At 38.0% G+C, this 27880-nt stretch overlaps 1 protein-coding gene across 2 annotated transcripts; it reads left to right on the plus strand.

Annotated features, from left to right (window-relative positions):
* LOC143856451 (putative clathrin assembly protein At5g57200) lies at positions 1-27855 on the plus strand. Of its 2 annotated transcripts, none has more exons than XM_077366677.1 (15): positions 1-222; positions 326-395; positions 1277-1374; positions 6276-6414; positions 6550-6677; positions 6771-6863; positions 6993-7043; positions 20771-20836; positions 21272-21337; positions 21434-21514; positions 21640-21720; positions 25406-25582; positions 25677-25752; positions 26192-26313; positions 27308-27855. In XM_077366677.1, exons 1-15 carry the CDS (start codon positions 133-135, stop codon positions 27632-27634), a joined length of 1665 nt encoding a protein of 554 aa, XP_077222792.1. In that variant the 5' UTR covers positions 1-132; the 3' UTR covers positions 27635-27855. The 2 variants fall into 2 exon arrangements, with proteins under 2 accessions (XP_077222792.1, XP_077222793.1); XM_077366678.1 differs by having other exon boundaries at positions 154-222; positions 6308-6414.
* The last annotated feature ends 25 nt before the right edge of the window (positions 27856-27880 follow it).

Genomic DNA, 27880 nt, shown 5'->3' on the forward strand with positions numbered 1-27880 from the left:
GTTACGATTACGAAAACCAGAACATCTCCTCTTCCATCTTCTCATCTCTTCCGATTCCAAAATAATAAACGAGAAAACCTAGGGTTTCAAAAAACGATAACAAAACCTAGGGTTTCTAAAAAAACGATAGATATGGGAACGCTACAGAGCTGGCGAAAAGCCTACGGAGCGCTCAAAGATTCCACCACAGTCGGCCTTGCTAAGGTCAACAGCGAATTCAAGGTTCTAATTCTCCATCATTTCTTTTGAATTTCTTGAATTTTTCTGTTTTTGTATCTTTGAATTTTGTTTTATTTATTTTTTTTCTACTTTTTAATGGTAAAAGGATCTGGATATTGCTGTAGTCAAGGCCACGAATCACGTCGAATGTCCGCCAAAGGAAAGACATGTTAGAAGTGAGTAATTATTCTTTGATTTGATGGATTTTATTAAAAAATGTTGATTTTGGTTGTTAGGTTGTAGATCTGCATAGAATTATGGATTTTTGAATTGAATCGTTGTTAGTTTGCTGTCATTTTTGAATTACTGAAATCACATTGAATTTATGCCAAAGAAAGGGCATTTTAGAAGTGAGTAATTCGGCTTCGATTTGATGGATTTTATTTTGTTTTCTTAGAGATTGTTGAATTAGGGCATGTTATAAGTGAGTAATTCGGCTTAGATTTGATGGATTTTATTTTATTTTCTTAAAAACTGTGGCATTTGGTTATTAGGTCATAAATCTGAGTAAGGAATAGCATGTTAGAAGTGAGTAATTCGGCTTCGATTTGATGAATTTTAATTATTTTTCTTAAAAGTTGTTGAATTTGTTTGCTAGGTCGTAGATCTGAGTAGAATTATGGATCTTTGAATTGAATTGTGGTTAGTTTGCTGTCATTTTCGAATTATTGAAGTGAGTAATTCGGGTTCGATTTGATGGATTCTATTTTATTTTATTGTTTTATTATTTTTTGAATTTGGTTGCTAGGTCATAGATCTGCGTAGGATTACGGATATTTGAATAGAATTGTGGTTAGTTTGCTGTCATTTTCAAATTAATGAATGTGATTCGATACCAGTTTTAATGGATATGGATCTAATCTTCACGTTGGTATTGTTTTTTTTTTAATCAACAATCTTCACTTTTTATGGCCTAATGCTATTTTATTAACCTTTTTTTTTTTATGATTTCGGTTCATTTTTCTCATATCTATGCAATTTAAAAATTTCTTGATATTTTTCTTTTACAATTATTTTGTTCTAGCTTGTGTTATCATTTTTTCTGTTCTTTTTGCAGAAATATTTGCTGCTACCTCTGCTGTTCGTCCGCTATCAGATGTCTCTTACTGCATACACGCACTTGCAAGAAGATTGGCAAAGACACGTAACTGGACGGTATTCTTCTACACACATAGACATGTTATTAATGTGCATAACTTTGATTTTATAGGTTAATTAAAGCAGTTATTATAGGTTAATTAAAGCAATTCCTTCATTATTGTGTTCCTTCATAATGTTTTAAGTTTTTAGGTTTTAATACGTCTATAAAACATCATACATGGGTGCACACTTAATCTGCAAATAGAAGTTTATTACAAGAAAACAAACGAAGTTTGATTACCGGGTTATACACCACAAATCCTACCAGTCACAAAAAGATGCTAAAACTGACAAATGTGTCCACTTTGAGGCTCCCACCATCAGTCAAGAAATCAAATAGTGGATTTCCTAGGAACTAGGAAGAAGTAGAATGGAGGCAAGGCATATCCGATGAGTCATCTAATGGAACTGAGGGAGTCACTTCAATCCAATAGGTCAATTGTAGCAATTGTTCCTTGAGTCTGACATCTGTTTGGCCGGTGAACCTACAACTTAGATGCATGCACATCATTTCTTTCATTAGTCTCCACAGGAAATTATCAAGATTGCTCACTCATCAAATATGGTAGGGGAGGAGGAAGTAGAGGACAAAGGGATCCCTAAAGAGGGGTATAATCATATTGTGGTGCAGAATGAAATCTTTTGTAGATAGAGATCTAGATCTAGATGACTCAAAGAAGGGCACAAGAATGCATCGTATTTCTATGGGATTGCCAGTGCCAAAAGGAGAGGTAACGACATTATTTCCTTGCAGATTGAGGGAACTGGATATGAAATAAGGAGGCTATGACTAAAGAGACTGAAATTTTATAAAAGATTATATTTTGCTGAGGAAGAGTGTCTCCTCACCCCAGAAGGTATCGAGTTTGATCAGCTTGATGATGCAAACCGACAATGCTTAGAGAGGCCATTTGAAGAAGAGGAGATCGGGACTGGGTTCTTCTCCCTGAAAGGTGAATATACTTCAGAGCATGAGAGATTCTGCCTTGCCTTCTTCCAGCTTTGTTAGGATGCAGTGAAAGATGACATAGATTCTTTGAGAATTTAGAGCTAGATAAAGGCATGTGTGCCTTTTTCGCCGTATTTATTCCACAGAAAAAGGGGCGGATAGGGTATCAGATTTCAAGCTTATTAGTTTGGTGGGATATGTCTATAAGGTGTGCTGGCAGATAGGCTGAAAGGTTATGTACAAAGTCATTTCCTCCAATGCCATTCAAAAAAAAAAGTCATTTCCTCCAGTCAGTTGGCATTTATAGAAGATTGTAAAATCTTAGATGGAGCTTTCATAACTAATGATGTGGTGGAGATATGGAGTATTACTCTTAAAATTTGTACAAGGGCATTGTATGCAGGTTGATCATAGAAAAAGCATATCACAGAGTGGATTGGAAATGTCTGGATTACTTTATGGGGGGGATGGGCTTCTAAAATAGATGGTGAGCTTGGATAGGAAACGCATATCATCAGCTTGGCATTCCATCTTGGTTAATCACGCTCTTAAAGGCTTCTTCAAATCTTCTCCAGGCTTGAGACAGAGTGATCCGCTGTCCCCCTTCCTGTTCATAATTATGGCTGAAACCCTTAGTAGATTGAATTGCTTGAGAAAGGTAGGAGATGTGGGCTCATCGAAGGACTTAGAGTGAGAAGCCCGGGATTGGAGATTACTCACGTTCAATATGCCGGCCTTCCTGATTTTTAGTGGGGAAAATAAGGACAATGTTTTAAAATTGAAAACAATTCTTCTGTGTTACGAGGTTGTCTTAAGGCAAATGACTAATTTTGGCAAATCCAAGCCGATGGGCATTCATCTCTCAAATGAAGAAAGAGAGAGATACGTGATGATGCTCGGGTGCTGTATAGACTAGTTCCCTCCAAATACATAGGTCCTGGGAAGACCAATGAAGAGAAAATGGGATTTGATCATTGAGAGATTGGAAAGACGTAGCTTGACCCGGAGGAAACTTATCGATCTTAGCCAACCTCTCAATTTATTATTTATCCATGCTCATTTGAACAAGTTGAGTTCTAAAACGTATAGAGTAACTTTTTGTGGGGACTCAATTGAAAAGTAGAGGACTCATCTCGTAAAGTGGGAGGAAGTCTACAAGCCTAAAGGTGCAGATGGTCTTGGCTTTTGCAATCTCGAGGTAATGAACAAAGCACTTCTTGGTAAATGGTTTTGGAGATTTGAGGAGAGAAATCATGTATAGGCTCATATTATTGAAAAGAAGTCTGGGATTAGCCATGGTTGTTGGGTGTTGGAAGACAACTATAAAAGTAGTGTGGTGATGGTGTGGAGAGATATATTAAAGTAGAAGACCAACTTTTTAAAAGGAATTAGATATAAAGCTTATAAGGGCGATATAAAAAAGTTCTGGAAAGACTTATGGTGCAAGGATACACCTCTTTTGCATTGGCAATTGACAAAGAGGCATCGGTGAGCATATAAATAGGAGGATTTCATGGAAAGTGAAGTTCCGTCGGAATTTTTTGACGGGGAGATTGATAGTGTAGCCTTGTTTCTGAGTTTTATGAATTCTATTTTCATTAAGAAGGAAGGTGGTGACAAAAGGATCTTGATCTGAAACTCCATCGGAGTGTTTAATGTCAAATCATATTTCCATCACCCCTGCCCAATCTTGCCGTCTTCACTAGCTAACAAAATTTGGAGGATTCCGGCTCTGTCTAGAGTGTGTGCTTTCGGTTGGACGACGATATTAGATAAGATTACGATGGTTGACCATATCTGTAATTAGAAGTTTTTAATAGTGGATCATTGTGCTCTATGTTTAGAGGCGGGAGAAACAATAGATCATTTATTCATTCATTGCATAATATCTAGAGAGGTATGTGTTCACATCCTTAAGCGATTTGGTATCTCATGGGTTTTCCCATCGAGGCTGGATGAGCTAGTAGAGAGTTGGATCTCTGTCCCATGGGTGAGAAAAAGGTGAATTCTATGGAGAGTTGGATCTCTGTCCCATGAGCTAGAAGAGAGTTGGATCTCTGTCCCATGGTCTTGTTAACTACCATATAGGTTATATGGAAGGAAAGGAATAGTCGCCTTTTTAGAAATTCTTATCGAGGTTCCTATTACATCTGTATGAAGGTCATATCTCTAGCTATCCTTTGGGCGAAGTCCTATCGTGCCCCAGGCTTCATATACATTTCTAACTTTGCTCTGAGACAGTTTTGGAGGGAGGTGTGCTCTAGTATGGAGAAGGTTTTTGACCCCGCAACTACATGGTCCCCGCCGGATTCAGGCACGGTGAAATTGAATTTCGACGTCTCAAGAATAGGAAACCCAAGTCAGTCCTGCAGGAGTAGGGTTTTTTTTTTTTTTTTTTTTTTTTTTTTTGGGGGGGGGGGGGGGGGGGGGTTTGGCTTCTTAGAGATCAAATAGCCCTTCTCAGGTCTGACAGGAGTGGAGGATTCTAATGAAGCGGAAGTGATGACAGTCTGGATGGTGTCTGATTTATTGATTGCTGAGATATAGATTGGCTGATTGTTGAATCCCTTAATGTGATCAGATGGATGGACCACATGAATCCCTATCTTGGAGGTTTGGGAATGCCATTGAAGAAATTCAGGAATGCTTGGAGGAGAATTCAGTTAAGCTTCAGAATGTAAGCAGATCGACTAAAAATGATGCAGATCAGTTGGCTCGGTCTGGAGTGGATAGAACTCGATTAGAGATGTTTGACCATCTTCCTCCATGATATTATTGTATTTGTATCTTAGGCTGGTAGAGGTTGCTACGTTTGTTTCCTTCTTTTTTTTTGAATGGTTATGTTTGTTTCCTTTCTTTTGTATTGTCCATCTTGGTCATTGCGGCTTCCCTCCTTTTTTATTAGAAGACTTCTCCATTAAAAAAGTCACAAGTATATGTATCAGGTACACATTTTTTTCTTTTTGGGACCTTGATGCTGGAGATACCTGAAAATATCACTTGGAATCCTCTTTTTTCACTATCAATCTAAATATTGGGCAGCCTACACCAGCCAGGTGCTGGTTGCCAATGGAGATGTTGTCAATTTAGGTTTTTGAACCACTTTAAGGATCAATAACTTATCTCTTGATAATTGTCTCCTAGCTATCTCCCCTTCCATCTCTGTTGTTCAACTTTTTGATAAATGGTACCGGTTTTTAAAAATGCGGGTGCGGATTAAAATGCGGCAAGAAAAAATCCTTGTTGATTTGGCGCGGACGCGGCCAAGAACTCTGTTGACGCGACCACAACTCGGGAGTGTCAAAAGAGTTTTATTGACTCTGTAGGGTAAAATGCGGAACACAACGGCAAAGTGCGGAACACAGACACGGGAAAAGGACATGCTCCTTGATTCTGGAAGAGATCATTAGTATTTAAAGTTTTGGTGAAATAATTCTGATAATTAGGTTTTGGTAAGATTTATACATCAGGGGTTGGGCCTGTAGCTCAATGGTTGAGGCTTCATTTCTCAACCTTGAGGTCTCAGGTTCGATCCTAGCTTACCTACCAAAAAAAGAGTGTTATATATCTATTTCTTAAGTCTTAACACTTTTCTTCTCAATAAAACTGGTATGTTCATGGTATAAGCAGCTGATTTAAGTGTCAGGAAGCTAGCCATGGATTTTTTTTGCTTCTGCTTTTATTTCATATTGACCATTAGGGGCACTTCATCTATAACTAACATGGATTCGTAGGCAATAGAATGAGCAGTCATTCAGCAGGTTCATGCATGCGTGTATGGGTACAAACATATTATTTGCATGGATCTGTATCATTTATTATTTGTGTGGGCCCTGAAGTCGGATTTATCTTTGAAAAGGTTGCATGATCAAACTAAAGCTTTTAGATATTAAGATTGCCTACTAGTTTCTGAATCTGCTTTTCTTTGTCTGTATAATTTTGATTTCTTATTGATGCAATTCTGCAGGTTGCATTGAAAACATTGATCGTTATTCACAGGACATTGAGAGAGGGAGATCCTACCTTCCGAGATGAGCTACTAAACTATTCACACAGAGGACATGTTATCCAAATCTCTAATTTCAAGGATGACTCAAGTCCTCTTGGTAATTCATTTCTGGCCATTTTTTGTTTGCATAGGAAATTTTTCATTCTACCTTCTATTGAAAAGGGACATGCTCCTAGAAATTTGGATTTATTAGTACTTCCTTCTCAGATGGATTGGATTTTATCCCCTGCAGCCTGGGATTGCTCTGCTTGGGTTCGCACATATGCTCTCTTTTTAGAGGAAAGGCTCGAGTGTTTTAGAATTTTAAAGTATGACATCGAAGCCGAGCGTTTAACAAAATCTGCAGCCGGAGCGGCCAAGGTGTGCATCCCATTTCATCATGCATAAGTGTTATATATGATCCCATAATCATGGTTACTACACTATTTATTAATTTTTGCTTTCTGATAACAGGGGCATAGTAAAACAAGGGACTTGGGTGGTGATGAACTGCTGGAGCAGTTGCCTGCATTACAACAGCTATTGTACCGACTTATTGGCTGCCAGGTAGTCATTGAAATTGAATATTTGGTCATTTGGCCTTTTTTGATATGAAGATTCAGCCTGAGAATTCTGCAATTTATTAATTGTCTTTTTTCTAGATCGAACATCATAATTTTTTTTCATGTTTTGCAGCCCGAAGGAGCAGCTTTCCACAACTATCTTATACAATATGCCTTAGCTTTGGTAATTTTTTTTTTCAAATGGTAGCCCTAATAAACTTTTAATTATGCTGCAACGGTCATAATGCTCGAAATGTTATATTTAATATTGGATATTGTTTCGGTCTCTAGATTTGTATCAACATGCCAAACTTCTCATAAAACCTTTATTCAAATGTACAAAATAAAAAATTTGTAATTAATTTACATCCTGAATCTTTCAAAAAGAAATAAAAAATCATTTACAGCCTGAAACATTGAAGAAAATATTGAGCTTGTAAAGTCCAGTGGCATTTTCTTATTCTTTCTTGGACTAGTGACTAAATTGGCTATCAGTAGCATAGGATTTGGAACTTGGCAAGGTGGAAAGGAACAAATGGGTGCAAACGGATTCATGACTTTCAATTTTTTTTTTCCTTAGTCTTAGATTCTGATAGCATTACTGGTGTAGCTTCAATGTCATCGGATGAATGTAGAACTTAAAGAGCCAATTCACTTCCAAACAAGGTTTGAGAAACTTAAAAGACTCTGGATTACCGGAGTCACCTATATTCATAGTTGATGTTGATGCAATGACTTGCCTGTCTGAGATTCAGTCTAACTTGGTCAAGACTCAAGACTTGGGACTTTTCCATGTAACCATAGGCTGCGGTTGGTTAGCCCATTAAATCGTGATTTCACTAGACTTTCTAAATTCATGAGAATTGAAATTAGGATTTTGAAAAGCATTTGTTTGGGTAACTTGGGCAATATCTTTTAAAATCGTAAATTGAGTCTATAATTGTGATTTTATAGATTTCGGGGGAGAGGAGTAATATTAAACTCAACTCAACTCAACTCAACTCAACTCAACTCAACTAAGCCTTTCTCCCAAACTAGTTGGGGTCGGCTAATGAATCCTTTAGAAAATTTTCATGAAGAAAGTGAAAGGATCTACCCAGCTCAAATTGACTAAGTCTAATCCTGACACTAGTTGGGTTCGTGTACATGGATCATTTTCTTCCATTCTATCCTGTTAACTAACCAACTTCTCCAAAAGTTTAAGCTGTTGGAGAAAGGCGTTATTTATCTTTTATAATTTAACACTCCCCTGCACTTGTGGCCCTGTCCCACTTTGGGCCGACCATCGCATGTGGATTTTTGCTATCCGGGAGGTTTGAACTCGAGACCTTTGGCTCTGATACCATGATTAACTGCCAAGGAGAGAAGCACACGAGCTGATGGTATCTTGGCAACTGGTGAGAATGTCTTTGTATAATCAACCCTACAAGTTTGCGTGTACCCTTTGGCTACAATTTGCGCTTTCAAGCGCTCAACGGTACCATCAAGTAAATACTTGATCGAGAAGACCCAGCGACAACTAATAGGCTGAGCATTAGTAGGAAGAGTAACCAGATCCCAAGTCTGGTTCGCATGAAGTGCGCCCATTTCTAAGTCCATGGCAGCACGCCACCCTAGGTGAGCAAGAACCTCGGCCACAGATTGTGGTAACACAACAGAAGCTAACGAAGTGACAAATCCTTTAAAGGATGGAGTCTGACTATCATAGGAAACATAATGAGAGATAGGATGTGCGGTAGAATGAGAGAGAGTGCGCGACGCAATAGGAGAATCAGAAGAACTAGGAACAAAGGATACCTGAGTAGTAGAAATTGGAATCTCTGGCTGCGAAGGCGATGGATCAACTGGCGCAAGTAATGGACCCTCAGGGCGTCGACGACGTTGATACTGCTTTGGAGGAACCGTTGGTTGTTGTGGTTCAAAAAATACAACAGGAGGAGAGGCCAAAAAGGTGACACAGGTGTAGAGTCTGGGATATGAGGCGAGGGAACTAGAACAGAGTCTCGGAGGACGGGAAGAGGAACATAAGGCACTGAATCTGTGATCGGGGCTAAAGTATCGCGAGTGGAGTCAAAGAATGGCTCAGATTCAAAGAATGTAACATCCTCCGAAACGAACCAACGACGGAGGCGAGGGCTGTAACAGCAATACCCCTTATGTGTACAAGAATAACCCAAAAACACAGTGCTCAGAACGAGGATCAAGTTTATCTCGTCCTGGTCCTAAATGGTGAACAAAGCACACACACCCAAAGACACGAGGAGTGAGTGGAAAGGGATCATGTTTAGGGTGTAGGACGACAAAGGGACTACAGGGGGGGTGGAGTTAGGGGGGGGGGGGGGGGATTACGGCAAGGAGGGAGGGGGCTGGGAGTGTCGTGAGAAGAGGGGAGAGCGTACGACAAGTGGGGGGGGGGGGTGGGTGGAGTTACGGGTGGGTCTGGGTTGCCGTACGGGTGGAGATGGGGTGCCGTAAGGGGATGGGATAGGTTTGGGTTTACGGGTGGGTTGCCGTGGAGAAGTTGGGTTGGGGCTGTAGATGGATTTGGCTTTGGGTGGAGATTGGGTTTGGCTTTGGCTGGAGAGGGATTTGGCTTTGGGTGGAGATTGGTGAGGAGGGCAACGATGGTGTCCCTAGGGATCAAAACCCTAGGGCTTTGATACCATATTAACTAACTAACTTCTCCAAAAGCTTAAGCTGTTGGACAAAGGCGTTATTTATCTTTTATACTTCAACATATCCTATCCAGGATCATGTTCTCTGTTATGTTCCTAGCCCTGAAGTCTTTCCTCACTGTTTCTACCCAAGTTGTTTTCGGTCTGCCCCTACCTCCTTTTACTCCAACTTGGCACGAGTCACTTCTTCTCACTGGAGCATCCAAAGGCCTACGTTGGAAATGCCCAAACCATCTTAAGCGGTGCTCTCTCATCTTCTCCTCAATTGGTGCCATCCCCACCTTTTTACGAATGTCTTAATTTTTAATTCGATCTAACCTTGTGTGGCCGCACATCCATCTAAGCATTCGCATCTCTGCTACACTCATCTTATGCACATGCTGGTTCTTGGTGGCCCAACATTCTGAGCCGTACAGCATGGCTGGCCTCACAACTGTCTCATAAAACTTTTCCTTCAACTAGGTACGTATTTTACGATCGCTCAAAACTCCTGAAGCATGCTTCCACTACAGCTAACCTACTCTTATTCTGTGGTTAACATGGGAGAGGAGTCATATTAAAATCACAAATTTTTTCATGGAGAGTTCTAAATTATATTTCTCCTCTAAAGCGCTCTTCTTCCCCACTTTGATGCTGCACACTCTCCCTCGTTTTCCTCCCTTTCTCACGCTCTCTCCGATCTTTCTTCTTTCACTTGTCTTCTCTGAGAAGGCAGAAAATCTGTGACAGGCTGGAATAAAAGTCCAGGAGAATCCGAACCAAAATAGCACTACAATGAGCGCCAGAGCCTTTCTCTCCATTCTTTCTTCTTTCACGCTTGTTCTATGAGAAGATGGAAAATTTGTTAAAATGTAACGATATCATGTTGGTTGTTATAGATCAAAAAGAAGACTCGTTTTAGACACCTCATTTTGTTTCGATGTAACCTACCATCAGTCTCTTGCGCCAATTATAAGGTATATCTGTTTCTTAATGAATTGATCCCCTAATAGGAAACGAATTTGGAATCTAAAATGCACTTGTTAAAAAACCAGTTAGAATACCAATTTCCGAATCCTCATCCGATCATTCTTTGAAACATTTTTCAGATTTATTTCCTAGAACCATTGAATTCATAGAAAGTTTCAAAATAGGATTAAAAATGGCCTTGAGGGTTGATTTTCAATTTTCATCAGAAAATACCCTAGACAAAGATTTGAAAAATATTCTTTGGAAAATCCGACTGGATACACCTTTATCTGATCATAGACATTCACGTCTAATAGGACATGCCGAAGTTCGTTTGGACATTACTGAGCTCCTGCAAAAATTTAAATTTTCATTTGGTTTCACACTTGGCTTGATTGTTTTTGGGATTTGTTTACCAAAGTTTAGTCCCGCATTTATTGTGAGCAAATTTTACCTGATGTAAGTCCCTACAAATATCGCATCAATTATTAAAAAAAGATACACTGATACTCCCACAAAAATTTCTAAATAAATCATGGAGAGAGGCTCCAGAGATCTCCTAAATTTTGAGGATCTTGAGATTGAACTTTTGTTAAAACCTGTCCATTTTTTGGTGTTCTTGGGGGGAGCTGAGGAGCATCAATCAGTAATCTACCTTCCACACCTAATTTTCAGGCTATTTTCTTTTTAAGTTCAGTTTTCTTTAATTCTTACATGTTTAATTCAATACGTAGGCATAGCATAGGGTAATTTGCAGTGTTTTCGTAGTAGATCATCAAAGTTCCAAGTTTTCTTAGGTTTGTCTAAATAGTCCTTTAACTTCTATTCTAATTCTAATTAGATCAAAATTTTGAATTTCTCTCGTTAAAATATATGTTTATTTATACCACTTTAAGGTTTTATGGATTTATTTAAATGAGATCCGACGACTCTAAAACTAGATCTGAAAATTTTGAGGAGTTCTAGACATTACTACTGATGATAATATTGGAATTCTTCTAAATGTGGTTCAGATCTAAGAAGAATTCTAAACATGTGTAGATTTCTTACATTTAAAGTTCAGAATTCTCCTCAAATTTTGATTTGACCTGGATCTGATCCATTTTATTGAATTCTAATCCTAATCTACTTAAAAATCATTTTGAAATCTATCAAATATGTACTAATAAGAATCAGATCTTAGTAATATTTGTTTTTCTTCCATACCAATGTAGATTCCAATTGAAATCGTGTAGGAATCTTTAGTTTCCAATTTTTTTTTATCTATTTATGCCACAGAAATAGAGTGGATGGAAATAAGTTAAATATAATGAATGGAAATAAGTTCCGGCAGCTTTTACATTGAGATTTGAAAGATCTCCAAAATCTATGAGTAAAATACGAAAGTCTAGAAAATCCTGAATAGTCTAAATATTCCCTATCTGTGCTGCTCATAAATGTTGAATGTCCATTCAGGCGGTATTCATGGCCATTATGTAGAAAACTGAGAAATACCTCCTCAACAAGGATCAAACACGATGTGTAGCAAAAATGCCAAGAAACGATGCAAAGAATGCAATCAAACAAGAAACACAGGATGTAATGGCCCGATTTCCGGCATTAGGTCGGTACGGGATAAAATAGATAAAATCCGGTAATTTTTTTTGAACAATGAATAGCGGAAGCGAGAAGAATACTTTTTAATTAATAAATAAATCTTAAAATTTAAAATATCCATTTCCATAACCTTAAATAAAAAAAAACATCATCTCAACTTAAACATAAACCAACTAACTTAAAGTTTGAATTAAAACCAAATAAATCTCCAATCCACCTCAATTATTCTGGGAGTGACAATCGTGTCATTCCACAAGACTCTACGCCAGCACCCCCATTTCCCTTGTGGTTCTTTATATGTTCTCGCTAGCGAAGGCTCCTTCCCTGTCACCTACATTTCCTGTAGGTAAGGTGGGTTAGAGCAAAGTAAAGGACGAGGCTTGCATAATAAGAACAATAAAAATAACATGATATTATAACACTAATTCTTACAACAATGAATTAACATAAAATTGAACAGTTGCAGCATTCTTAGCAAGATTACCATTCAAAAAACAAAAAATTCTTAGCAAGATTTCAAGTATTAACCAGCCTAAATTAAAAAAAATACAATGTATGCATGACAAGCAATATGCGACTCTCCATTTCCCCAGTGATCATGCGGCAAACTCCCATTGTTCTTTGCTCTTTAGCGGTGGCTTTATAGCCTTGTCGGCGATCACTGACCATCAAGGACCCTCCATTCCCTATTGGAATGTGATCCTCTCTAGGATTTCTTTTGTCACCTTGAAGGTTCCACCCATATATGCATTGCCAGCCAGATGTCTTACGCTCTCAGTCTGGGTGGCTTTTGGCATTTTGCCCAAGGTTGGATCCAAGGGGTCTCCTTAGTCCTCCCTCCCTCTCTTCCAAATCCTAAAGTATGTCACACACTACGCGTACTTCTTCTGTATTAGCTATGAGATTAAATTTCTCTTTTTCTTACAAACCTTATCATTCGAACTATCACTTTTCATTCAAATATTGGTACTCAATTTTCCTCATTAAATCAATTTATTAAAGGCAGATAGCAGAGATAATTCCTCGGAACGTAAACAACCCATGAATAAGACACATCATTGTAATAGCTAGAGTCATAATAATCAAGCTATTTATGTTATCATTATTAAACAAGTCTACCATTACTTGCCTTGGTCTTCGAGATGTGAAAGAAGTGAAAGTCTCTATGAGCATCGGTCACGAAGAGAACCTAGAAGGATTAGATATCGAGGGTGTTATGTAAATCATCTAAGTGTCAAAAGTTCTTTTCCCGACTAGACGATTTTCCTCAACCTAATTAGTTCTCAGTCGAAAAAAATGCAACTCTATACTAATACACACGCATATACATGATCTATTTCTTTTTTAGAACACGGACTGACTTTGTGCGGTTTATCAAAACTTAATAGCGTTGAAATCAGTTGTTTCCTTTTAAAATTCCAGAAAAGACAAACGTAGTTTGTGTCGTTATCAAAAATGGATTTTTGTCCAAATCAGTTATCTTCTTAAGTTTCTAGAAGAGACAAACCTAATTTGCGATGTTATCAAAAATGGTTTTCTATCTCAAATCGGTTGTTTCCTTAATTTTCCAGAAAAGACAAACCTAGTTGGTGCCGTTATAAAAAACGGGTCTTCGATCCCAAATCAGTTATTTCTTAAATTTCCAGCAAAGAGAAACCTGTTTTATATTGTTTTCAAAAAGTTTTTTGTCCCAAATCAATTATTTCCAGAAATGACAGACCTATTTGGTGCCGTTTTAAAAAATGAATTTTGATCCCAAATCAGTTATTTCTGAAATTCCAAGCAAAGACAAACCTGTTTTATATTGTATCAAAAAGGTTTTTGTCCCGAATCAATTATTTCCAGAAAAGACAGACCTATTTGGTGCCGTTATCAAAAATGAATTTTGATCCCAAATCAGTTATTTCTGAAATTCCCAGCAAAGACAAACCTATTTTATATTGTTATAAAAAAGGTTTTGGTCACACATCAATTATTTCCAGAAAAGAAAGACCTATTTGGTGCCATTATCAAAAACGGATTTTGATCCTAAATCAGTTAATTCTGAAATTTCCAGCAAAGACAAGTCTATTTTATATTGTTATGAAAAATGTTTATCACGCATCAATTATTTCCAGAAAAGACGGACCTATTTGGTGCCGTTATCAAAAACAAATTTTAAGGGTTTTGTGAGAGGATTTGGGTTTAGATACGCCAGAACAACTTCTCAAAAATAAAAAAGATTATGCATGGACTGAAATCCTATCAAAATTTAATGGAACATAACAAAAAACTAGGTTTTCAGCACTTACTCGAATCGTGAATGGAAAACGGGGCGAAGAAACCCTAGATCTGGTTCTTCTTCTCTTTTCTCCCTTTTCTTTCTTTTCTTTCCTCCTCACTCTATTCCCCGGCTTTCACTCTTTCTATCTCTCTCTCGGTCTCGTCTCTCTCGGCCCTCTCTCTTTCTCTCCCTCTATCGGCCAACTCTCCCTCTCTCTCTCTCTCTCTCTCTCTCTCTCTCTCTCACACACACACACACACACACACACACACACATTTCCTTCACACGAGTGTAGATAAGTTATCTACACACTAGCTTAAAATACAGTGGGGGCCTACATTGTTTGGGTGATCCAAACCATTCATTTGAAAGGCCCTCACGTGGATAGGGTGTCCACAAAAAGTCAGATCCATAGGATCATCCCAACCCTACGATTTGTGGTGGTAAAATGGACGTCTATAAACCTTCACAAATCAGTCCATTTTTTGCCTCCACGGTTCGTAGGGTTGGGATGATCCTATGGATCTGATTTTTTTTGGACACCCTATCTATGTGAGGGCCTTTAAAATGAATGGTTTGGATCACCCAAATAATGTGGGCCCCTACTATATTTTAAGCTAGTGTGTAGATAACTTATCTATACTAGTGTGTAGGAACCGTTTTCTCATATATATATATATATATATATATATATATATATATATAGACCCACACACACACACACTAGTAAAAAACCCCGTGCGATGCACAGGCGGCGAAGAAAAGATAATGGTTAATTAAAAGAAGCATTAAAACTATTAACAATAGCGAAATTGAAGAAATTGTATAACTAAAAGTGGCATACATACGAAATGATAAAAAAGGGCAATGGCTTCGATAATTGACATGGTAATTAGTTTCTCTAAAAATCGGAGGGCTAGGATCATCATATGGCAATGATTTTTAGGGCTTGCATCGCAAACTTGATTTTGACAAATATGGGTGGGGCCTACAATTGAGCCTTAATGTTAATGCACGACTCACACCATAGGATGATCCAAACCATCCATTTGATGGGCCACAATGTAAATAGGTTGTGCCCCAAAAATCATTTCCATGGGATGATCATAACTCTCCAATCTTTGTTTTTGCTATTTTTTTTGTTTTGCTAGGTATTTGCTACCCACCTTCTCCAAAGGCTACTTCTCGCCCATCCTTTGCAATTGTATGTGTTGAGAGATTTGTCTCATTAGACGTGGTGAAAACTGTACGGAAATACTATTTCTAGAAAGGTGGCTAGCAATAATAACATAAGGTACTAAAGTTTTGGAGGAAAATTACGGAAAAAGTGCTGTACAGTAGAGCAATTACGGGAAAAAGTACCCAAAAATGGTACCTTGCTATTACAATTACGGAAAAAACTACAACGAAGATGTATAGAAATATGACAATTACGGTTCTGATGTCACATATGCACGTAATTTTAGAGGGGGGTAGGATTGAAATTATGTGGCTTTAATGGGTGCCTTTGTTAGAAAGCATAAAGGAGGGGGTAGGATTGAAAATATGTGGGTTGAATGGGTGCCTTTGTTAAAAAAAGTCAAAAAAAGTGATGTGTAATTCTATTAGAATTTTGGGAGAAATTCAAATAATTCTCTCCTTTTCTCTTCTGCAATATAGTGTGTGTGTGTGTGTGTGTGTGTGTGTGTGTGTGTGTGTGTGTATATAATATTAATAGAGATTTGAGGAGGGAAGAATCCTCCTTGATGGGGATTCTTTCCCCAATTAAAAGGTTTCCTTTTTTTGTATCCCTCTTTATTATTGGTGCTTTCCTATTTCTTAGGATTTTTTTGTTGGCTTTCTAATTTCATAATTATCACAACCTCAAAGATATTTGGAAAGATTCTCTTTTCTCTTTTTAATTTTTTTAAAATAGAACCAATTTAACGGGGCCCGCCCAAGCTATGCGCGTGCTCCCAATTTTGGGAGTGTGGTGCGCATCCCCACTTTGGGTGTGGACCCAAATTTTGAGGTCGTTACAAAGGATTTTCGTGGTTCGGCAATGTGCCTACGCCCACAAGAGAAGTATTTTCACTATTTCGGTCTAGGGTTACAAACCCTCTTCTTCTTGGCCAAGAAAACACACAAAGAAAAAAAAAAACCTTACTCACGTAACCCTAAAATGTGGCTTATATATCAATGCCACTATATGAAGAATTTTACCGAAATACCCTTTAGCGGAAAATCTGAAAATCACTCCCCTGCACCCCCTACGAGCTGATCGCGCAGCTCGACTCGCGTGTGCATCATGCACATTAGCCCATCAGGGTCCAAAAATACAAGGCATCTGCACAATACGTTCAAATAAAAATATATTTCAGACCCAAACTAGTAAAAACACCAATCCTGACTAGGCAGACATATCACATGTTCGTTTGGATGTTCAGACATTTGATTTGGAATCGTTCCAAATTCAACCTTGATTGGATTAATCATGTTATTTCACCCTCCAAAGATGATGATTATATGCAGAAAAGCCTACTAAACTCATTTGTATCATGAATATGGATTTAATAAAAAGTTTTTCAGAACAAAAAATGAGATTACTGGTGGAAGCCAGTTGAAAAACTAGGTAAGATTGAATGCGTAACACCTTCCAATCTTGTAACTAGACTCGTGCCCTTTCTGAATTCGTAGATCAGTTGATCAGAGTTATTCATGGATCTTAGAACCCTGAATTCTAGGTGGCAACTGTTAATTTTATAAACCACCCATTCGATCAAATGGTTTATACCCCTCTAACCCCTAAACTCTCTTTCTCATCAGAAGACCAAGTCACAGGGTTGCCATATCCAAATGGGATCATGGATCGTCGGTGGCAGCGCCCACACTAGGAGAAGCCCAGCCAAAATAAACCGTTGCAACAAGCACGAGAGCAATTGGATGCCTTAGATATCCAGTATTGCTGAAAAAATCAATAGAAGCACCGAGAATCTCTGGGTTTTCTAGAAGGTAGAAGCAAAAACTCTTTATCCATGTAAGAAGTTTAGATGTTGAAATCTTAACTCCCCTTTGCTTCAAGTACAAAGTGGGAATTGCAAAAGAATATTTGAAGATATTTCTTGTTGGCCTTTCAAACCCTAGCTCAACACTGATCTAAAAGGTAGTGGCGGATTCCAAAAGAGTTTCTTTAGTGCAAGGTTTTAAATTTCGGTTTCAATTTCAATCTCCACAGAAATGGAAATGTTTTGGATTCGGTTGGAAATTTTGGTGGAAATTCTGTAAAATCACTAAAATGTAAGGAACATATGCAAATGATAGAATCTTAAGTTGAAACTTCAGGAAATGGTGGAATAAGCACAAATATATACTTAGAAACCATCACATAAGAAAGATAGCAATCCATAATGATTTAACAACTACTAACACCTACTGAGATGCGTTGTCACACATATTTGATTATTCAATACATACTACATTTCATATATAATTCATATAAATTTTTATATGTAGTGCACACATTACATTTCACATACTATTCTTCATATAAATATAATTATGTAACACATACTAATATTGTATACCACTAATACACTTATGATTTTGATTTCGGTATGCATTTCAGTTTCGGTGGAAATGAAGATGGAAACATTTCAGTCATTTCATGTCGGTTTCGGTGGAAAGTTAAAACCGTACTTCAGTGGAGGTCTTCAAAGATCGAGCTTTCACGTTCGGAACCCTAACTGAGTGTTTTTGAAGAATTTCGCACATAAAGATATGAGTCAATTTCCGGACTCTTTCGAGCTTGTAATGGAGGAAGTCCTAAAGATGGAAAATCCAATGCGATGGAAGCCTCAAAAACCAAAGCCGCATCCAAAAACAATATAGCTTACTCGTTTCTTTTTCTTTTTTTTTTTTAAAATTGACATATTTCATTAATATTAAGATAGCAATTGGGACCAGTAGTCCCAGCTTGCATTACAAAATATTAAGGTGGACTGGACCGACATGCTGGCATCAGTCCAAAAGAGATAAACAAAACAGCATCCAGATGTCTATACATTGTTCAACCACCACCCAGGTCTTCCCAACATTCATTTCTTTTACCAAAGAAACCAAAACCAAAATCCCCAAGAACTCCCATCCCTACAAACTATTACCCAAAAAAAAAAAAAAAATTGTTACACTTCCTTGCCATCTTTACGTTTTCTCCATCCAGTAAGAAACTAATTTCTAGCTCTTAAGAAACCGTCTATCATAACCCTTTTACAGAACATCCGAACTAACTCTGGCACAAAAACTATCATGCACACTCGCTCAATTCCACCAATAAAATCCCAATGTCTAGTTCCAATATTCCTTATCTTCGGAGAAAAAATCTGAAGCGAACTGCGGGTAGGGGACCTCTTCAACCGGATTCATCCGGATGGCTATCAGATCGGATATCTTTCGAATGCAAAGGGTTTGCTTCGCCTCCCAATCTAATCGTTTCAAGTTGTTCATGAACTCCAAACAACCTTGGAAAAAAGGAAGTTTGTAAACCGGTATACATATGTCCTTTATATTGTAAGTACCTGTTAAAGGAAAATATTCTTCGGCAATCATCCTACAATCCTCCTGAGATATAGCTTACTCCTTTTAGCTAATGCATAATTCTTTCTTCTTAGGATTATGTGGTCTGACCAAGGAACCATGATTCATTCTCACAGGTGGGGAATCGGATTCGGGATTCGGTTCGATTCCCCAAAATAGGGGAATCCCAAATCCTTTTCATCGGAAACATGAATCCCTATTTGGGAATCGCGATTTCTTTTCCACCGGAATCACGATTCTTCATTTATGGATTCGCGTTTCATTGATAATAAAATTCGCGGATTGACATTACCCAAAATCGCAAATCCCATTCCGTGAAATCCGTTTCCAGGACGATTCCTCAGATATAAACCCGCCCCTCCCCCCTCTTGAACGGTTTCTATGTGAATGGTTAACTGCTTGAGAGGTTTTCGGGCTTGAGAATGGTTTAGGGGAGTGATATTTACGCCTATTTTGATCACCCCACACCCAGCATCAGTGGCAATGGGTGAGAAAAATTCAGTGGCTTTGATTGCAAAGGGGGCTAATGTACATGATGTGAGAAAAATCCAGTGGCTTTGATTGCAAAGTACACAGGCAATGGGTGTCCCCGGCGAAATTTCGAATCCCACTCCCAACCATCCCCGAGCCTTCGAATCCCGCTCCCAACCATCCCCGGAGCCTTCGAATCCCGCCCTGGCAACCTTGGGTCTGACTGATCACCCACATTAATGATAAATTGGTCGTTCCTACTTATTTGAATCTCTCTCTCTCTCTATACATACATACATATATATATATATATATATATATATATATATATATATATATATATATATATATATGAGAAAACGGTTTCTACACACAAGTGTAGATAAGTTATCTACGCACTAGCTTAAAATATAGTGGAGGGCATATTGTTTGGGTGATCCAAACCATTCATTTGATTGGCCCTCACATAGATAGGGTGTCCACAAAAAATCAGCTCCATAGGATCATCCCAACCCTACGATTTGTGAAGGTAAAATGGACGTGTATAAGCCTTTACAAATCTGTCCATTTTTTGCCTCCATGGTTCGAAGGGTTATCCTAATGGCAGGGTTAGGATGATCCTAAAGGGGTCATTTTTGGTACACACCCTATCCATGGAAGGGCCTTCCAAATGAATGCTTTGGATCGCCCCAAAAATGTGGGGCCACATGAGTTTTTGAAGCAGCTGCTCAGATAAGCTATCTGAGCAGCTGCGCAGGAACTCTTTTCTGTGTGTGTGTGTGTGTGTGTGCGTGCGTGCGTGCGTGCGTGCGTGTGTGTGTGTGTTTTGTCAAATTGCATTCTCTGCATTTTAACTAAAAGTTACAAAATGTCCCAAATTTCATTTTTAGAAGAAAATCACAAATTTTATGAATACTGAGATAGATTTTCCCAGTTTTATATAATTTTACATCCAAATGAAGCCTAAGGCTTCCATGGAGTCGTACTTATATCTTTGCAAGTCACATTTTCTGATTGTTTTTGGATTGGAATTGCAATCTTGGTTTTTATCTTGTTTCCTGTATTCAATAAATTTGGATTCTTATGTAATATCAAATTTATATGCATGAATTCAATTAATTTGCAACTTTAACTTAAATCAGAAAGTAAATTATATACGAATAATGGGTTTGTATGGAACTATGGTTACATCAGTGCATTTTGTTGAGGTTGAAGGTCTGATACCTATTTCCCCATTTTCTTATTCTGATCTACAAAAGGAAGACCCTTAAACTCAAAAATTTGTCTTTGTATCTGTGAATCTGGGTGACATTTTTTTATTTATCAAAACTCATTTTCCCAGATGCCTTACCTAATCTGTTTAGTCTTTCCATTTTCGTTATGCAGGTGTTGAAAGAGAGCTTTAAAATCTATTGTGCCATCAATGATGGAATTATCAATCTTGTGGATATGGTATGGTGATCCTGACATTCTGATATCCTCCTTGCCTCTTGGAATGGGGTTAAGATCCATGTCACAAATATCTCCGATATTTTCAAAATATCGCTTTTTTATCGCGACATTTTGATAAAACGACAAAATCCCGAACTAATCCCGGGATATTAAAAATATAGTGATATTTTCATTTTTATCATAAAATATCCCGATATTATCTCGAAATTATCCCATTATTTTTACGATCTTTTTATTATATATTTTTTCTTAAATTTAATTTTTTATATATTTTTAAATAATTTTATCTTTACAGTTTTTTCCTGATATAAAACTGAAAAAAATAATTTTTTTATATACCCCGCAATTTTCCCGCCGAAAAATTCTGGAGAACGACAATTGTGACATAGGTCTTAGCTTTCAGGCATATCTAATGATTGCTTTACTTTGCTGCAGTTCTTTGAGATGTCAAGGCATGATGCTGTCAGAGCCCTCAATATCTATAAAAGAGCTGGCCAGCAGGTCTCAAATCCTTCACTTTCAGATGACTCTCCGCAACGGAACTTGTTTAACTTATCTGAATCCACACTTGTTTAACTTAACTCGTTCCTTCAACAGGCTGAAAATCTTTCTGATTTTTATGAGTTTTGCAAAGGTTTGGAGCTTGCTAGGAACTTTCAATTCCCAACTCTGAGACAGGTTTCATTCTTTTTATTTATTTATTCAAATTTGGTCTAATGTTTATAATCTTTTTTATCTGGTTTCAATGGTTCTTCATACTGTGATGAGTTTGATGGTCCTTAACGAGTCTATATTCTCTACAGCCACCTCCTTCATTTCTTGCAACAATGGAGGAATATATAAGAGAAGCACCTCGTACTGGTTCTGTTTCAAATAAGAGACTGGTGCGTTCACTCAAATTCATTCATGGTGTAAATTTGTTGGTTCCTTTTTTTTTTAACGGCAAATTTGTTGGTTCTTTGAGCACAATAGAGTGAGAATTCGTGCTAGAAAATCATTTGTAAAGTTTTTACTTTAAGACTGCAAAATGCCTGCTTTTTTTTTTTAAACTTTTTCGGCAGGTTGCAAGGATTGAAAACCAAAATATCCTTTTTAGTACTGTAGAGCTCTCCAGTCCAATTGTTGCAGTGCAATAATTTTTAACACCACTAGTTAGTTTTGGATGAGAATTTTTGGACTGGTAGACATAAAGTTAGTTTCCTTAATTGGGGCTTACCTATGAAAATGGGTGTTGTACTACGGTCCTCTGCAAAGTTTTAATGTCTTGTTAACATAATTGGTGGCTGCCTGCAATGGGCTTTGCCTAAATACTTCAAGAAAGGTTTGGGGATTCCTAGTGTGCCGTATAATTTCTTGCTTCAGTGTTGTTTAAAATATATACTTATAGTTGAGGATCTTTCACAAATAAAGTGGGCATGTTGCAATCATATCACTGTTGATGATAATGTTATAATCATTACAATGAGTTGCATAGTTATATGAAATGAAAGTTGTGTAGGAGAATCTAGCGTCTGTACTTACTGTATTTTGAGCAGGTATGGCTCTCTTTCGTAGACCTCTTAGCTAGTTCTGGCCATCTTAACAAATTGAGAATTAGGACACTAGGGTAGAATATGTCTGGTGACACTTTTCAGACATGTCCTGTGGGAAAAGAACCACCGGGGACTCACTTCCTAGATCTCTCATTGAATGAGAGGGATACGGTGGTCAACTATTTACATGAATAGGGTGATTGTTGATTATGAATACCTAGCGTAGGATCAATTAGCAACTAGTGCTTCCATGGATTTTCTTAGTGTCAAGTGACCTTAATTGCATTTTCGCTGGAGATTTTTTCTCAATAATTAGATCCATCGCATTTACACTGTGTGGTATTATGCATTTTTTACTTTTTGTAGCTAATATGCATATGTGCAGCCGGAGATCTTTCATCAGTAATGAGAATCATTGCATGTACATTGTCTCATCTCTTATTTCGTTTCTATAAATATGATAAGAGTAATGGGTCTTCCTTTTGGGCTTATTTTGGCATCAATCTTCTGCTGCATGTCTGTTCAAAATTCGTTTTTTAAAATGAATTCTGACCATAGTTCTTTTGACAACTAATTTTTCGCCCTTTATTTTGAAAGGATTGCCACATCTTGGAAAATGATAGTGGAATGATTGAGTGGATTGACCATCTACAATTATCTGTATTGGGTGTAGATAATTATAATTTTCCAAAACCATACTGTCGGTGGATGTTATTCCCTTTTTATTTTACTTTCATGCCCTAGATAGCTGTAAGGTCCCAGGGCTTCTGAGGTCATTCAGAGCGATCTACCGTGCTACTTATTCTTGTCATTTTTTAATGGTATGAGCTGAAGCATTTGGTTTTATAGGTGGTTTATTTGAATATTTGGGGACCTTATGTACAACGCTGTTTATATCTGTGGCATTTTCTTGGCATCCATTCTCATTTGTCCCCGCCAAAATGTGATTAGCATACTAGAAAACGAAGTCAGTTTTTCCTGGTATTGTGGTTTGAACATGGAAGTAGGGGTGGACATGGTTTGGGTTGGTTCGGTTCTGGGTTAAACCAGAACCGAACCAATCCCTATCGGTTCCCAATATTGGGAACCAGAACTGAACCCTGGAACCGAACCGAACCAAAACCGATCCTGAATGGGTTGGTTCGGTTCGGTTTTGGGTTTAACCAACTTTTTTATTTATTTTTTTCAGCCCCCCTTTCTTCCAAATTCAGCCTCCCTCTTCTCTTATTTTAAATGAAAATAAAAAAAGACTATTAGTTTTTACACTCCCTTCCAGCCTCGCTCAATCCAATGGCCCATATTTGCTTAAGTTTGAAAATCTTAAATGTAATATGGGATTTGCTAGCCTCCTTCGCAGAAGCACCTTCGCGCTCTGTCCTTTGCAAGTTATGACAGCCACATATGTTGACTTTTGCTTTATTCCTTTAATTCATCTGACATGGCTGTCATCACTTGCAAAGGACAGAGTGCGAAGGTGTTTCTGCAAACTTTTCTATATATATATATATATATGAGAGAACTGTTGGTGCGCTTAAGCTCACCATTTTTTGGGTGCGCTTAAGTTGTTATAACGCCTCCCATTCGTTTAAATGTTTGGGTCTCGCTGGGCCCCGCTTAAGCGCACAAATGGGAGGCATTATAACAACTTAAGCGCACCAAAAAAATGGTGCGCTTAAGCTCACCAACAGTTTTCTCTCTCTCTCTCTCTCTCTCTCTCTCTCTCTCTCTCTCTCTCTCTCTCTCTCTTTATATATATATATTAGCTTATCTGCGCTCCGTCCATTTGCTTCTGCAAATGGTTTCTGCGCTCTAGCACAGAAACAGGGTGGGGCCACATTTTGGGTGGGATCCAAAGCATTCATTTGATGGGCCCTTTCATGGGTGTCCACCAAAAATCAGCTCCATTGGATCACCTTAGGGTGGCCATTTGTGGGGCCAAAAATGGACAGATTTGTGGACAAACAGTATCTGTCCATTTTTGGCCCCACAAATGGACACCCATTGGTGATCCAATGGAGCTGATTTTTGGTAGGCCCCCCATCCATGATTGGGCCTTCCAAATGAATGGTTAGGATCACCCCCCAATGCCCCCTCCCCCCTCTTTCTGTGCTCGAGCGCATAAACCTCTCTCTCTCTCTCTCTCTCTCTCTCTATATATATATATATATATATATATATATATATATATATGAGGAAAATGATTGTGAGCTTGAAGCTCATATAGCTTATATGAGCTTGAGGGCCCAAACACATGGGTCCCACATTTTTTGTGGTGATCCAAACCATTCATTTGCAAGGCCCCATCATAGATAGGGTGTGTACCAAAAATCAGCTCCATTGGATCATCCTAACTCCTCCAAAAGCGGAGGGCAAAAACGGGCAGATTTGTGGCAAACGGTGTCTGTCCATTTTGCCCTCCACTTTTGGATGGGTTAGGATGATCCTATGGAGCTGATTTTTTGTACACACCCTATCTATGTAAGGGCCTTTCAAATGAATGCTTCGGATCATCCTAACAATGTGGGCCCACATGTGTTTGGGCCCTCAAGCGCATATATGTTATATGAGCTTCAAGCTCACAATCATTTTCCTCATATATATATATATATATATTCGGTTCAGTTCTGGGTCCCAGGACCTCAAACCCAGAACCGAACCAAAAACCAACGGTTCCAAAATTTTGGAACCAGAACCGAACCACATATTTTCATAACCGAAACGAACCGAACCAAATAGGCCGGTTTGGTTCTTCAAGTTGGACCCGAACCATGTCCACCCCTACATGGAAGGACCAATCATGGTATTTAAGCAAGCAAAATACTATACTTTTTGGGGACTTAGAAATCTATCTTTTGGCTCAGTATTATCTCTTGATGAAGAAGGCAAATAGGTCCAAAGGGTTGCTATTCTTTTGGGTTATGAACTGGTTTCGTATTTCAGTCAATCTGGTTGCGTTCTCTATTGTCGAGGTTCGAAAATAAGCCTCAGATGTGCTTGGGTATATCTTTATTTGGTTCTTGTTTAAACTTTAAACCAGGAGTATCAGGAAAAGAATCTATTGATGGACAAACCAGAAGAATTGTCCCCTTCGGAGAATCTAAAACCTGCTGTAGAAGCTGATGTAAAACCAGCTGTAGAGACAGAAGAACCTTCTCAGGTTGAAAGTGAGGTTGCACCTGAACCTGTGCCAGCTGCAGATACTGGAGATTTATTGGTTAGATCCTTATGTGTTTCTTAGATTAAATCCATGCCGTTGATCCCACAGTCTCTTACTCCTAGAAATTCCTTCCATTTTATACTTCCTGCAGGGTTTGAATGAAATTAATCCCAATGCCGCTGCGCTCGAGGAAAGCAACGCATTGGCTCTAGCCATAGTTCCACCTGGTAGGGTACATAACACATGCCTGATTTACTGACTTGCTTATAATTTGTGTTTAGTCAAGGGAAAATGTTATCAGCACGACCATATTTTGGTATTTGCACAAACCCCAGCTGTCTATTTCTCTCTAATTGGCTCGTGAGAGCTTTTGGAGAAATGTAATAACCTTTTGACAGCTCTTTAATTACTAAAAGATGATGTTTTGTGAAAATATCAAAATATGATTGTGCTGATATCATTTCCCTTAGTCAATTATTCTTGGCTTAGTGTTTTTTTTTTCCCGATAATCGCATTGTTCTTGGTTGAACTCAGGATCACCAGGTTCTGGTCTCGTTTCTTGTCAGAACTGGTTTTCTTTAGTGTTTCTTCAGCAGTTGATCTCTATTTACTTTCTATTATCATTTTGTATTCTTTTTAAAAATCAAAATTTTAAAACTTATGCAGATGATGCCTCAAAATCCACGAACGGAGGATTGATGGGAAGTGGGACTGATATTTCTGGATGGGAGCTAGCACTGGTTACTACTCCTAGTAGCAATAGCACCCACTTGACTGAAAGCAAATTGGTTTGTGTTTTCTGGACAATCTATAGTTCTCTTTGTTTTTTTCTCTTTGCTTCTTATTTATGAAGTTACTTTGCATCCATTGTAATTTTGAAAAATGCTATGAGAAATATTATCATCTCAATGCATTAATGCAGAATCTCAAAAGGAATAATAGACCATTGGCATTCATAGGTAAACAAACATGTCCTCTCCGTCTATGCATCATTGTTCTGAACACCAATCAGCCCGATGTCTCTCACTTGCATGATTTGCTGCACATGTAATCTACCAAAATTCCAAATATATAACCACATTATATCGTAAAAGAATAAAATTAGACGAATCCACAAATCATTTTTTTTTAGGTTTAGCCATATTTGACACCTGATAGCCCTGTGGATTCCGACACTCTTATCCGTACTCATGCAACATTCCTTTCAATGCATATATTACCATTGCTCTATTGTGATCTGATATGGACATTAGTGGACCTGAGCCCCTGACTAGGTGGTGTTAGACCAAGCATTTATCCATTGACATTGGTAACTCTTGTGACTACTTTTAATTTAAAAAGTGTCATTTTTAAAGACCACCACATTGGTAACTCTTGTGACTACTTTTAATTTAAAAAGTGTCATTCTTTTAACTGGGCGAAGAATCCGTGTCCGACACGTCTCTGATTCCAATACTTCATGATTCTCTTAGACACTTCTAAATTTCTTTTATCTGTTGTTTCTGAATACTACTACCACAACTTTACAATTTCCATATGTTTTGAGTTTTACCCATCCTAATATTAAGTTTCTTAAATTGAAATATAATATTATATCTACTTAACCTATTAAAATATTCAATCTATTACTTGTTATAACGATATTATTATGTAAATAAAATAAAATTTGAGAATTGATTAAAACATTTTGGAGAATCTGCAAATTGTTCTTTTTAGGTTTGCCGAATCTGACACTCAATACCTGTGTCGGATTATTTCTGATAAATTTTGTCTCTACCTCAGGCTGGTGGATTTGACAAGCTGTTGTTGGATAGTTTGTACGATGACGCCGCAGCAAGGAAACAACAGAATGTAGGCTATGGAGTTGGGATGGATGCTAATCCGTTCAACTCGTATGACCCATTTGCCATGTCGAACAACTTCGCACCCCCACCTAATGTGCAAATGGCCTTAATGGCTCAGCAACAACAACAGCAACAGCAACAACAACGTATGGCGCCATACCAACCTCAATATCCTCAGCCACAGATGGGAGGTTCAAACCCATTTGGTGACCCTTTTGGCGGCTTCTCGCAGAGTGCCCCTCAGGGCAACCCTAACTTGCTCTAGGTAATTTTTTTTCTAAATTTAATTGTAATCTTTGGTTCTTTTTCCCTTGGGAGAGAGAGGTATTTGTGGGTAGCTTTTTTTTTCCTCGTAAATTTTGAGCTGGGTTTCTGCATTCCTGCTGTTGTGGATGTATTCTTTGTCTTGAAAACACTGAAAATTGGTTGAACACTGATTCATGTATTCTTTGCTCATTCTTTAAAATCTTGTGCTCTCTCCCTCCCTCTCCGTGTGTTTGTGTGTGAATCT

The sequence above is a fragment of the Tasmannia lanceolata genome, unplaced genomic scaffold (assembly GCF_043159265.1).
Source record: "Tasmannia lanceolata isolate RefF3 unplaced genomic scaffold, GAP_Taslan_0.1 ptg000023l, whole genome shotgun sequence".
NCBI classification, from domain to species: domain Eukaryota; kingdom Viridiplantae; phylum Streptophyta; class Magnoliopsida; order Canellales; family Winteraceae; genus Tasmannia; species Tasmannia lanceolata.